The 14,005-nt window shown below is 55.1% G+C and overlaps 1 protein-coding gene across 9 annotated transcripts in view; it reads right to left on the bottom strand.

Moving 5' to 3' along the window:
* TNS1 (tensin 1) overlaps positions 1-14,005 on the bottom strand; it is a 225,851-nt gene that overhangs the window by 110,169 nt on the left and 101,677 nt on the right. For all 9 annotated transcript variants that reach the window (XR_009055069.1, XM_057745122.1, XM_057745131.1 and 6 more), the window contains one exon: positions 3,620-3,661. Coding sequence is in view for 6 of the 9 variants with exons in the window: in XM_057745122.1 (XP_057601105.1) it covers positions 3,620-3,661 (42 nt within the window). In the remaining 3 variants the exon portion in view is untranslated. The remainder of the gene's footprint in view (positions 1-3,619; positions 3,662-14,005) is intronic.

Below are 14,005 nucleotides of genomic sequence, written 5' to 3'. Positions count from 1 at the left end.
TTTGCTATTGCTCTGATTACTACTGTAGATGAAAACAACCTGGAATTCCCATCCCCGATCCACCTCCCCACCGCAGACTCTCCACCCCACCTGCAACCTGCGACCTGCAATTCGATGGGATTCGTTCCACAGAACATTTCAAACACTGGCTTCGGGGCCGGCCTGCAGAGGAGAAGCAGCGCCCACATGGCCCTCCCCCTGCCCAGGTCTCTGGGGTGCCGGGCTGTGCGTGCAGAAGGGCTCATATCTGGCCCACCTCGGTGGTCACTCCACTTGGCCATCACCCTCGGGAAATTCCTTTTGACTCATTTTTCAGAAGTTGAGAAAAGCTGCTTCAGCGCTTTCCAAGGATCAGGAGCACCCATGGCAAACACACCCTCACCCCTGTCCATCCTGCCCCCACAGTGGACCCCACAGGAGGGAGGTGACCCTAAGACCCTTCTACCCAAGGCCTTGGGCAACATCTGTTAAGTAAGACGAAAACACGGGTTGACGATTAAGCCACTCTGCCCTGGATGGCCTGGCACGGGTTGCAAAATGTGTTTGCTGGCAAGGCCCAGAAACTGGCAGAAATCCTGGGCCCGGGGATGAGCGGTCCCGATCCCAGGGGGGTAGGACTGAAGTAAGATGGGTGAGAAGGCCAGAGGAAGAGCTGGGGACATGGAGAAAACTCAACAAACAGACAGACACACAATGTGAGGCAAGAGGGAGGGGGCAGGGAGGCCGGAGACCAGCCCTGCAGAGGCTGAAGGGCAGGCAGCAAAGGGAAAAGGAAGGAAAAATACAACCCGCCCTTTCCTCCCGCTTGGGAACCTGCTCAAAGCACTTGCCTTGCCTGCCTGCCTGCCTGCCGTGAGGAAGCAGGTGCTGAGTGCTCTCTAGGGGAAGCCAAACTTTCTCCCGGCTTCCCCTGGGCCACTTTCCCTCCCCAGGGACAGCAGCAGAGTTTCCCGCTGGAAGCCATCCCCCCAGTAGACCCTCACGGCCAACCGGCAAGGAATAAGAGGACAGCAGTCCTGTTTTTTGAGCACTTAATCTGTGCCGGGCATCTGGCTGAATGTCTCAAGCACCTACTGTGTGCCAGACAGTGGGGGATACAGCTGTGAACACAAAGGACAGAACCCCCTTGTCATCCTAGAGTTTACCTGCTGGTGTGGGGGGAGCCTTTTAATGCAGATCAGCAAGTACGATGGTGACACATGCTGAGGGGCAAAGAAAGCAAGGAAGGGAGAGAGGATGCTGGGGGATGGGAAATCAGACACTTGAGTAAAGGCCTCAAAGAGGGAAAGAGCCTGGCAGTATCTGCCCAGAAAAGCTTTGCAAGTGCAAAGGCCCTGAGGCAGTATCTACCTGGTATGTTCGAGAACCAGTAAGAAGGCCAGGTGGTTGCAGCAGAGTGAGTGAACGAGAGAGCTTCTAGAAGATGAGGTCAGAGAGGAAATCTGTCTATCATGCAGAGTTGTGTAGACCAACGGAAGTACCTGGGCCTTTCCTCCAAGTGGTGGGCAGTCACTGGAAGATTCTGAATACAGATTAATTCAATGAGTTCATTTGCTCCTTTTATTCTCCTCACAGCCTTATGAGGTAGGTACTATCACTAACTCCCAATCTGCAGAGTGGAAACTGAGGTCCAGAAGGTTAAGCGATGTGTCCACAGCCGCAGACCCAGGGCCTGGGGAGCCGGAATCCAGAGGGAGGTAGTGGAACTCCCTTGCCCTTTGACCACCACTGGCGAGGGAGGGAGGCAGGTCCTGACTCAGGTGGGGAAACCTCTGGTGTCACAGCCACTCCACCACCAGATGGCTGATCCAACCTCCACGAAGGTGAGAGCCCCCCTGCCCAGAGAGGGCACATCACAGACATGGGAGGATGCCACAGCCAGGCTCAGGCAGGAGTCCCTTCCGGTATCTAACTGCAATCCCTCCAGCTAGAATGCCAACCTATTCTCTTCTGTTCCAACCCCTGACCCCTCCTCACGTACACAGACCTCATGAGACTCCCAGAGGTAAGGCATCTGGCTTCTGCCCTAAACCCCAGAGCCCCCAGCCATCCCAGAGCCACCAAGCACATTCAGTTCTCAGTGGCAAAGTGGCAGCTGGGTTGAAACGATGAGACGTGGGCTCATCCATCCCAGCCCTCCCCGGCCGCCCTCCATGGTGTCCCTCCGCAATCCCAGAGAGATGTGTCCCTGGCAGCTCCAAATCAGGCCTGCACTCTGGCCTCATCCCCACAGCACCCCGCCCCCAGCCCCTGCTGTTGTCAGATGACCTTCCACCGAGCTCTGCGCAAGTAATACTCCACATCTGGAGCAGCACCGCCAGGCAGAGCTGGGGCCCACAGGGTTTGAGCCCAGTGAGGTTAAAAGGGAGGGGCAGATGCAAGGAGGGGAAATAGCGAAGCAGGGCCCGGGCCGGGAGGGCAGAGAGCAGTGACGCGGCTCTAGGTCCAAGACACACCTGAGAGTTGCAAGCATTTCTGCATCATTTTTTTTTACATACTTTATTTCCTCCCATCAACAACCCTGAATGGCGGGGTGGGGGGGGGGGCTATGTATTAGCACTGAGAAGGCCTTTGGAGCATCTGGTGCAACCCCTCTCTCTGACAGAGAGGGAAACTGAGGTCCAGAGGAGGGCAGGACTGGGCCATTGTCATATGGCACACGGTGTTACAGGAGAAAAGACCAAGCGACCTGAGTGAGATTCCAGGCTGAGCAAGTCACTGCACAGGTGTGCAGATGCCTCCAACTGCCTGGGCCCCAAGGCACCCTTGCCACCTCCCCCAGACGCCCACCAACATCAGTGTCACCACAGGCACCTCCACAGCAGCCACTCTGATGGTGCCCAAAGGGACTCTCCATGACACACTCCACACGTACATGCACGCGCGCGCGCACACACACACCTGCACTCAGACAGGCCCCTCCCCCTGCAAGCTCCAGGGCCCCCCTGCCTGCCTCCTGCACTGGGCTGGGGAGCAGGAGGACCTCTAAAGGGTAAGAGGCAGAGAGAGGACAGGGAGGGAAACATTCCAAGTCAGCCCAGCTGGGATCAGTCTGGAGCAGGCCCCTCTCCACAGCCCATAACTCATAGGAGTTCTGCCCCATCCACACTTTTCTGGAAGCCTGACTGGGGGAGAGAGGGAGGAGTGGGGGATGTGGAGAGAGGGCAGAAAAGCAAAGTCAGCCAAGGAGCCTGGAGGTGGAACAGGCCACCTGAACATAACTGCCCAGGTACCTGGACTCTGTGGGTCACGCCTCCAGCTGAAGGGTACCGGACCAGGGACGAGGCAGGTGCAAGGAGATGCCATTCCTCGGTTCTGTAAGCCCCAGGACAACAGGCACCTGGCCAGGCCTAGAGACGGGCGAGATGCCCTTTTATGGGGTTTTCTAAGGACGTAAGTCTCAAGACTGAAATAGGAGACCCCGCATCTCACAAAGTCATGACGTCATGAAGGGACGTCATGACTCATTTCCTCCCAGTCCAGCTTCGGCCTCAGGACACGGCCCCTTCCTCCTCGTTACCTAATGGCCCAGCCCCCTGGGGGCTGCAGCAAGCTGCAGCAGGAGCTGAGGGAAGAGGGGAGGCGGGGCTGGCAGGGCCGGGAAGCGACTGTCACTCACCACCAGGTCATGGCTGGACGGAGGAATGCAGGGGGCAGCCACCTGTGGGAGGAAGAGAGAAAGGCAAGGTGAGCGTCTATCATCCCCACAGGAAACCAGGGCCTCCTGAGATCATTCTGCTGCCCCCAGCCCCATGCTACACACCCCTCCCGTCAACTCGCAAACACCGACACTCTCGAGTAGGAGCATCTGTCGGAAGACTGTGTGGCAACACGAAAAAAATCCCTGGGCAAGAACACTCAGGGGGGCGGGGGTGGACAGCAGAAGGCAGAAATGAAACGGACATCACATTTGTTTAATTCTGGAAAAACATATACAGAAAGACTGGAGGTCAAAGCACCAGGGTTAAGGTAATAAGAATAAAGATTTCTTTGCTCTATGGTCTGAATTTTCTACAATATAAGATTTGTTTTAATTTTTTTAAAACCACGTTTAAGACCTCTAGAAAAGGAGACGTCACCTCCTCCATTCTCCCAAATGCCAAGGTATCTCACCCAAAGGTCAGAGCGGCACACAGCTGGCCAAGGTGAAGGGCCTGCCGGCTCTTCCAAGGGAAGTCGGCCACTTCGCTAAGAGATGTGGAAGGCATTGAAGGATGCAAGCACCCTCCACGGGTGAGCCATTATTTTGTCATCTCCTCGTCTTCTTCTCCGATGGGGGGGAGTGGGGGGGCCATGTGGCCTCAAGACAGAGGGAGAGGGCAGGGAGGGGGCAAAATTGCTCCCCACCCTGAGATGACACTCCCTCCCCGAGGGCCAGGCAGCCAAACCACTGCCCTGACAATTAGCAGGGGCCTTTATCAGAGACTCAGTGTGTTCCTTTCTTCTAGCTGGGACACGTTTTTCTTGGAGCTCATACCTCAGCCTTGGCTCCAATTCCTGACCCGAACACCAGGCGGGGGCCCACAGAGGGGATGGAGGGGGAAGCTCTCCCCCTGGGATGTGAGGGTGTCAGACAGAAACCGTGGATCGCCAGAGAGCAGGGTGGCTGCCTCCTCAAACAGTGGGCAACCCAGCCCCCCACCCCAGAAGAGCAGACAGGGACAGCCTACAGGCCCAGCTGGAGCTGGCTATTCACAGAAGCCTCACCCTCAGATGGGCCCTCTCTTCACCTGACCCTGTTCTGTCATCTGACCAGCCCCAGCGACCACCTAGTTTGACATACCAGCTGGGCGGGGACCAAACCTGTGGGATGGTGTGCCCTGGGCTCTGGAAGGGGTGGAGAGGCTGGGAGGTAGCATCCCTGGGTTCTTGATCCAGCCATGCTGCAGGCTCCCTGCCCAACTCATTCTCCAACAAAGAAGCCTGAGCCGAGTCTCAGTACCTATCACCCTGTACCCAACGTTACTCTAGGACTTGGGAGAATCATATACGAAGCCAAAAAAAAGGAAGCAATAATATCTACCACACATAGCGCATATTGAATGTATACTGTATAACAGGCATTATTATCAGTGCCCTACCCATGTGAACTCATGTAATCCTTTCAACAGCCCAATAAGATAGGTACTATTATACCTCCGGTTGAGGTACAGGGGCACAGAGAAGTTAAACAACTTGCCCAAGGTCACACAGCTGATCAGTGGCCAGGGGTGGGGTGGAGGATGCCAGGAGAACAGGCCAGAAGGACAGCAAGGTCTGGAAGTAGCTGCAGCCTTCAGCCCACCAGACACGGTTTCAGCCACAGGGACACTGCTGTCCCCTAGGCACCTTCAAGGCAGGAGTCCTGCATCTAGCGATGGCCTCCTCCCTGTCTCCTCCCACCCCCGGTCCCAAATCCCACCCTGGGGCTTGTAGGTCTCACCCTGATGGGGCCAGGCGTCTCCTGTCCCCACTTCTCCTATCACCCACGGGCCCTCAGGCCAGGGTGGGAGCGGGTCATTCCACAGAACGGCGCGCCCTGCTCTGCTCCTTCCCTTGCAGCCAGAGCTGGGATGGGGCTGGGAACCTAAAGGTGGGATCGGCTATAGGAGGAGGGGATGCTGCTGGCTGGTGCCACAGCCTCCCAGCCACCGGCAAGCCACATCCACCGCCACGGTCTCCCCCTGCAATACACGAGCGTGAGTATCTAGCCTCCATCCAGGACCAGGGGTTGGGGAAGCAAGAGGGGGGTGATGGACAGATTTCGAAGCAAGGGCAGGATGGACAGGTGTCCTCTGAGACGAGAGGGAGAGCCTCTCCCCCAGCACCACCCTAAGGAAGTGGGAAAAAATGGGACCTGACCGCAGGTCCCTTCCCTGTCGCCGCTGAGGACTGAGACCTGAGGGGCAGTTGCGGACCCCCACTCCGAGGGCCTGGTGCCTGGGTGCCCCCTCGCGGCCTGCTGCCCCCCAGCGGTCTCCTCCGCCCGCCGCCCACAGCTGTGCATTCCAGCCCAGCTGGCCAGCCAGCCCACTGACTTTGTTGTGTGTTTCAGTGTTTCTTGTCTCTCTCTATTTTTTTTTTTTTTTAAGCAGAGAAATGTTTCCTTAAAAGGCTCTCTCCTTCCCTCCGGCACCCTGGCCCCTGGCCACCCTCTCAGGAGCCTGGAATGTGCCAAGGAGAGCCAGGGCCCCCTGCCACTCTGGCCCACGCCCTGTGCCCCACACTCCTGGTGTCCGCAGTGACCACTCCCACTGGCCCCTGGGGACCCCAGCTAGGAACCCTCCCTCTGCAGAGGGGCCAGATGCTGGGATGCCAACCATTTGCTTCCTCAGGGCTGGCAGTATAGGTTTCCAGAGCTCAGGTCCAAGAAACTGGCCTCAGGTAAGCCTCCTTCTTGGGTCTCCCTTCACTACCCATCTGCACACGGGGGTGTTGGTGGGCCTGAGGCTCAGCCTTTCCATTCTTAAAACTACAACAACAATAAAAGTAGCAGCAGCAGCAAATACTTCCATCGTACTTGCTATATGCCAGGCACTGCGCTTTGTACTTGATGTAAATTAACTCACTCCATTCTCACAACAACCCTGAGCATCCTGTTTCATGGACGAGAAGACGGAGGCACAGAGGTTAATCAACTGTCCAACAGAGAAGGCAGGATGCAAACCCATCAGTCTAGCTCTAGACAGAGACATGCTCCTGCCCTCTCTGCTGTGCCAACTCTCCTGTAAACACGAATTTCCACACAGCCGTACACGAGAGTGGTAACAGGAAGCTTATGGGATGTGCCTATGTGTCTGAAACAGTCCTAAGCCCTTTCCCTGGACTCATTTGATCTTAATAAAAAAAAAAAAAAAAAGAATGGGTTATATTGTTATTATCCCCATTTCACAGATGAAGAAACTAAGGCACAGAAAGGGTAACAACTTGTCCAAGACCACTGCAGCAGAACAGCGTGGCTCCGGAGGAAGAGAGGCAGAGATGTGAGTGTTACCAGGCCCGATCAGGGCCAGTGCTGAGCATTCATCAGCCCCCCGCCCACTAGTATTTCGTGAACTTCAAAGGTCCCCAGGCACAGTGTCAACAACAGGGTATGGCCTTGGAGACTCCCGCAGGACAGCAGGGTTTAAAGCACCAGACAGCAGGCAGCCCAGGCAGGGAGCTCCCTGCACAACCTGACCCTTGCCATCCCCCACACTGTCATTCTGTGCCCATCCCCCTTGTCCAGGACCCAAAGCCACACACAAGGGGTGGGCTCCTCTCAGTCCTTGGGACACACCTAGCTCTGTCCTTCCTCAGGGCCTCTGCTTATGCTGTTCCCTCTGCCCGCATGTGCTTAGCCCAGCTGTCTGCATAGCTAGGTCCTTCCTATCCTTCTGGTTTGGGCTTAAATGCCACCACTCCAGAGAGAGGCCCTCCCTGACTCCCTTAAGTCATACACACACAGATTTTTCTCTCTCCTGAACTCCTATCTCTTCCTTCCTTCACAGACCTAATTACAATTTGTAATGATAGATGTGTTTATTTTCTTGTCTATAATCTGTTTCCCCCTCTAGAAATCAAATGCCCTGAGGGCAGGGAGCATATCTAGTTCATCATGCTAGTCCCAGCACACAGTAAGTGCACACAAAAACTTTGCGGAAAGATGAAAGAGACTCAAGGCCTGAGGAAAGGTGACACCTGTCACCAACAGTGGTAAAATCACTGCCATTTGTTAAGCACCTACTATGAGCAGAGGAGTTAATCCTATCATATGCCTGTGTCTCGGAGACCCTCCAATCTTGCAGAGTCAGTAATATTGCTCCCATTTTACAGATGAAGAAATGGAGGCTGGAAGAGGTCGCCACATAACACGTATCCAGGGTCAATCGGCTAAGAAGCGGAGAGCCGTAGATGAGAAGCCAGGCACCCACCTTCCACTGCCCCCATCACCTCACTACCTGACAGTGGCAGGACCTGGTCCCCAACTGGGTGACACCCCCATCCTCAAGTCTCAGGATTTGTTACATGAAATCCCAGCCCTCCAGAGAGGCTTCCCACGCACACATCCACCTGGCCCCGAAGACAGGAGGACAGCCTTGCCTTCAGACCAAACTAGAACCACTTGAGTCTCCGAATCGAGCATTTCATATAGTTCTGAGCAGAAAGGGGTTTTTGTCCTTATATCTTGCTAGTCCCTTTTTTTTTATTATGGTAAAATGCACATAACATAAAATTTATCATTTTAACCATTTCTAAGCGTAACTCAATGGCACTGAGTACATCAACAATGCTGTATAATCATCTCCACGACCCAGTTCCAGAACATTTTCATTACCCCAAACAGAAACCCAACACCCAATAAAAATAATTCTCCATCCTCCCCTAGGAACCTCTAATCTACTCTCTGTCTCTACGAATTTGCCTATTCTAGGTACCTCACATAAGAGGAACCATACAATACTTGCTTTTTTGTCTCTGACTTATTTTGCTAAATGTTATGAGCTGAATCATATCCCCCAAAATTCTTATGCTGAAGAGCTAACCCCTAGTACCTCAGAATGCGACTACTTTATTTTTTTCCTTTTAAAAAGAGTTTTACTAGGATATAGTTGACATACAATAAACCGCATATACTTAAAGTATACAATTTGATATTTTTTTCTTCATAGTCGTCTATTTTACACATACTAGTGTATATATATGTCAGTCCCAATCTCCCAATTCATCCCATCCCAATCCCCCCACCCCCCCCAGTTATGACTGCTTTATATGTTATTTTATTTAATCTTCTTGACAAGTTTTTGAGGTAAATAGGCTCAGAGCATTTAAGCAACGTGTCCAAAGTCAAACAGCTAGAAGTAGTAGTGTTGGCAGAAGCATAAATGGTAGCTGCTAAAATTTTCTGCACACTCACTGTGCGCCTAGCACGGTCTAAGCCCTTGTGTATATTATCCCTTCCCTCTTCGGGACCCCCCAAGGTAGGCTATCAGCATCCTCATCTTACAGGATCTCAGGGAGCCCCAAAACAATCCTGTGAGATCCAAGATGGCACATCTACCAAGTGACAGTGCCAGGACCGATACCCAAATCAGCGTGACTCCAATACCTGCCTTTGCCAGCATGCCGCACGTCCCCAGGCTGGACGAGGCCCACGCTGTGGCAGAGGCACCAGGGCTGCGACACCACAGAGCGAGTTCAAGGGACCCAGGCAGGCTCCACGGAGGAGAGGTACCTGAGTAGGTCCTCAAGGACATATTACTTTTGCTTGTCTACTGCGTCTCACCCGCTTCCCCCCCCCCACCCCCCTGTAAGCCCCATGAGGGCAGGAAGCATACGGGTCATTTTCACCGCGAAGCTCTGGGGCTCTGCTCAGAGCCGGAGGCTCACCAGGCCTGTGGGTAAGGTTCTGAAGGGGGAGACGGGGAAAGGGCATTTCAGGTGGTAATGACCACAAGGCATGGAGGTGGGAACGCTTCTCACGTCAAAAGAATCCCCTTTGGTTGGGACACAGGATCGGGGAAGGCAAGGAAGAGACAGCATCAAAGGACGTGCAGAGGCAGATGAGGGAGGCAGACGGGCCAAAAAGTCTCATTGTTCCAGGCTGGACGATGGGCTACTCTGAACGCCCAGCAGAGGAATTAAGACTTTTAGCTGCCAGCACTGGGGAGCCATTGAAGGTGCCTGAGTAGGAAAGGGACCAGTAGAGGTGAAGGGTGGGGAGCTGAAGGCAAGCAGGAGGTGTGCAGTAACACTAATAATAATGGGGGAAGGAGTCCCAAAGCCTAGAGACAAGGGGCCATCAGGGACCCTGAAACCTACAGGCTGTCATCCCCACCTCATTTGGACAGATGCTCCCTCAGGCCTCTCGTTCCCTCCCCAGCCCAGAGCTCGGGAGGGTACCCCTCCCCTTGCAGCCTTTCACAGAGCCGGGGATCCTGCCCTCAGCTCTGCCTGCTGCTCACCCTCTGGGCCCCACTTGAGGAACCTGTGGCCAGGACGCAGCCATCCTCTGAGCCCTGGTCACTGAGGCGACACCAGAGGAGTCAAGAAAAATGCAGACACTGATCCCAGAGGGATCCAGCCCACACGCCCCACGACTGAGAGCATAGCCAGATGCCCTCCCCCCACCCGCCGCCGTCTGTGGACAGGCCAGCACCTCTGGGTTCACATTAGGAGTCTGTGGGGGCTCTATCAAGAGGGCCCAGCTGGCCCCTGCCAGTCAGGCAAGGGCAGGCTGGGAGGCCCAGCCAAGTGGACCAGGGCTTGGCTTGGAAGCCGGGTGGGGGTGATTGTGCCCCCCACTTCGGGACCCGGGGACGCTCACAGTCAGGCAGCTGCAAAATGCCCTGGCCGTGGGGGTGGGGGTGGGGACTGGGCCAGTACAAAGCCCAGGGCAAAAGGGGCAGAGCGCTAGCGTGGCTCGAAGACACCGGCCTCCCAGACTGAGCCTCCAGCCCTGGGCAGGGGGTCCTGGGGAGGAGGGGGGCCACTGCCCTGCCTCCATTTCCTCCCCAGGCCTGTGCCCTCCCCTCCAGGCCGCCTATCCTCACCAGAGCTTGCTCCTGACCTGCTCGGCTGTTTCCTTCCCTTATATAGAGTTCTGCTTGGGACCGGGACAGGAACTGCGTCAAGTTCCTGGAGGCAAGAAGGGGCCTGTTCCCAGGGACACCTCGCGCTGAGGAGCGGGGGGCCATGCTTCAGCCCAGAGTCCCCTTCAGGGCCCAGGAGCCAGCCAGGGGCAGGGAGGGGGCCTGACCCTTTCCCCAAGCCCAGCAGTCTGTGGCTCAGAATCCAAGCAGACAAGACACACGGGTGACCCAGAAGGCTGACACTGGTCCCTGCCTCCAGAGCCCCAGTCCCACTGCCTCCCCAAAATCCTCCTGGGCCAGGCTCCTCTTGGACCACTGACCCAATCAACCCACCCCCCAAGCTCCAGCAGCTCCCCTGTACCACAACCCTCCCTCTTATCTTGGGAGCCTTTTCTCAGGCCCCACTCACTGGCTCCCCCAGCCCCTGCACGCCTCCAGGTCCTGAAACACACTCAAGACGAGGCGTTCCAGACAGGGAAGTTTCTAGCCACACCCACACACAGCAGCCCTCACCTGCACAGCCCAACCCCATACAAGGGGAGGACCGGCTGTGCCCGACCCTCTTGAGCCCACTGGAATGTGATATTTCAGAGCAGATATTTCCCCAGCAGATCCTGGCAGCAGCAAAGCAGGTGGGTAGGCCTCGCAGAACACACTGAGAGCAGCGGGCCCCGCCTCTGCACCGGTCCCCTTCAGAGCCTGTCCAGGGGATGGCATGAGATAGCACCAGATCACTGGGTGCCTAGCCGGTGCCAGAACATCTTTTCTGAAGATCTGCCTCCCCTGGAACCCAAGCTGGAACGGCAAGGGCCCTGCTCAGGGGCCAAACTGGCCCACATCCAAACTCAGTGACCCTGGGAGGACCGAGGCTGCACGCCAGGCCAGACTTCTCATGAGCAAGAAAATCAGAGAAGTTGGGTCCAGCAAACAAGCAGCAAGCGCCTCCTATGTGTCCGGCCCTGGAAGCACAGGAGGGGAGCCAGGGGTCCAGGAGGGGCCAGCAATGACAAGGCCGGGGCATGCGGGGCCACGGGGAAGTACCAGCAGAGGCGAGAAGGCACAGCTGGGCCCAGGGCCTGACACTGATCAGCATCCTGGGCTCACGGCCCTGCCCCCACTGCGCCTCCTCCTGGGCTCCCTCATGGCTACTGACAACCACCCCACTCCCCGGCCACCCAAGGCTGTTAAGCCAGAAACCTGAGAGACAGTTGGACTCCTCCTATACTGCCCCTCAACCAAGCCTGGTCAATTCCTCCATGTGAATATCTCTCCAAGCCACCCACTGCCTGACACAGGCCTCCCTGCCCTCAGTCCAGCCCTCTAAGCCATTCTCCACTCGGCAGCCAGAAAACTATTTCTACGAGGCACAGCCAGTCATGCCACTCCTCTGCCTGAACTCCTTCCATGGCTCCCAGCTCCAGGGGATAAAGTCCAGATGCCTTAATATGGTCTTCACGGCCCTTCGAGACCTGACTGTGGCTCACTTTCCAGTCCCATTTCTCACCTCTCCACCTCAAAGTCCTTGCTCCAGCCAGAGAACACCACTTTCTTGTTGTTGTTTTTCCATATGGTACACTGTGAGGTAGGGGTTATCAGCCCATTTTACAGATGGGGAAACAAGGCATTGAGAGATCATGTGCTTAGCCTGAGGTCATACAACCAGTAAGTAATGGAACCAGAGTTCCAACCTGGTGGCACCCTAAGCTTCAGCTCTGCCCAGGACCACAGCACCTTGCCCAGTCAGGAGTCACAGGTAGAGTTTCATGGGGGGCATAGCCTCTGAGATGGGTAGGCCGGAGAGATGTCTGGGCCAGGGCAGGGGGAGGGGACGGAAGAGCAGACCAAAGTGAAAAGAGGCTCTGAGCTGGAGTCAGAAGCAGAGGAGCAAGGCTGCAGAGGAGCAAGGTTACAGAGAGCAGTACAAGGGGATACAAGAAAACTGGGGAGAAGTCGGCCACCACTGAGGGACCCAGCCTGGAGGACTCAGAGGAAGCAGGGCCTCTGTTATATGAGTGGAGGCATTGGACAGGGAATTTGAAATGCAGACTTCAAGGTTACCTTCTCCTAAGATCTAAAGAGCAGGGAAAACCCCAGCCCTTCTTCCCCTCCTGGAGAAGGGCCACTTGTTTTGAAGCAGGGGTGTTGGATGACATGGCCTCCAGCACAGAAAACATTGCTTCTAGGAAGTTCCTAGAAGAATCTGGTGAAGGAAAGGGCTGTGGTCTGTGGTCAAGGTTCTAGGGGAACTGGGGACGGGGGGAAGTGACGGGCACAGAAGCAGGACCGTGCATTCTTTCAACAATAGTGACTGAGGGCCCCTCAGTGCCACATTCCCAGCTATGGAGACAGAGAGGAATAAGAATGGCCCAGCCCGGGAGGGGAACTTGTGGCCCAGTGGAGGAGACAGGCATGTAAACAGAGAATTATAAAAGAGCCGAGTAACTGCTATAATGGAGGTACGAAGAGGGCTATTATTTCACTGGGATTCAAGTCCATCTGTTTTTCCAGAAATTGCACCCAGAGGGAGACCGCCCACCCTGTCCTCTCACTCCCCATGAGGGTTTCTGTCCCTAGATGAAAACTTTAAGGGACAAAAGTCTATGACCCTAAGCTGTGCTAAAACAGTAAGGCAGGAAGGATGCATGGGAAAAAAACATAAGAGCAAGGGGGAAACCCAAGAAGCCAGAAGGTTCAGGAATTGCCAAGGAGCACGCCAGGGGCCCCCGGCAGAGGAGGCTGGAGCAGGGGGGTGGAGGAGAGGACGGGCTGAGCCAGGCCCCAAACTGAGAATTCCAGGGCTGGGGGCCGCCCTCAAACCCACACAGACGTCAGAGGTTCCCCTTGCCTTCCTAATCTCGGCCACAGTCAGCTCTCAGGCCAGGACAATGGCCTGCAGGCCTCCCTCCCTTCTACATCTGCAAGAGGCCTTGCAAACCACAGGTGTGCGCAGCTCTGTTTCCTAATCTCAAAGATACCATTGATTGTCTGGGGCACCATCAACTGGACAAGAGCTTTTGAGGAGGAAATGCTAACTGAAATGTATTGTACCCTTCAATTGTAAGATGCATTCCAAGTTCAGAAACATTAAAATGTGGAGAGGAAAAAAAAAAAGACATCTTGGATTTGAAGAAATGCCCTAAAATGTTTTTGGTTCTTCAGGCTCCCTACACTGCCCGCATCACTGCCTACACTGCTGCTGGTCAGGAAGGCCTTCCTGCTGTCTACCTACCTCCTTTTTTAAAGATTTAAGGCTTCCAAAAGAAAAGCAAACAGGAGAAAATTCTGTATTCTCAAAGCCCATCTGTGGCCTTGAGTTCCCTGGACCCCTAAAGGTCATTTTCTCTCATCACCTGACTCCAGAGCGCTCTGAACCTAACCCAAATGTGGTAACTGGAAGTGGGTTCAATTCTGAAAGATCATAACACCTTCTGCTCGTGGCCCCTCACTGCCAAATT

This window comes from Hippopotamus amphibius, chromosome 8 (assembly GCF_030028045.1).
Source record: "Hippopotamus amphibius kiboko isolate mHipAmp2 chromosome 8, mHipAmp2.hap2, whole genome shotgun sequence".
Taxonomy (NCBI): domain Eukaryota; kingdom Metazoa; phylum Chordata; class Mammalia; order Artiodactyla; family Hippopotamidae; genus Hippopotamus; species Hippopotamus amphibius.
Note: the sequence above shows the minus strand (reverse complement) of the source record. Positions and strands in the feature narration are given on the sequence as shown.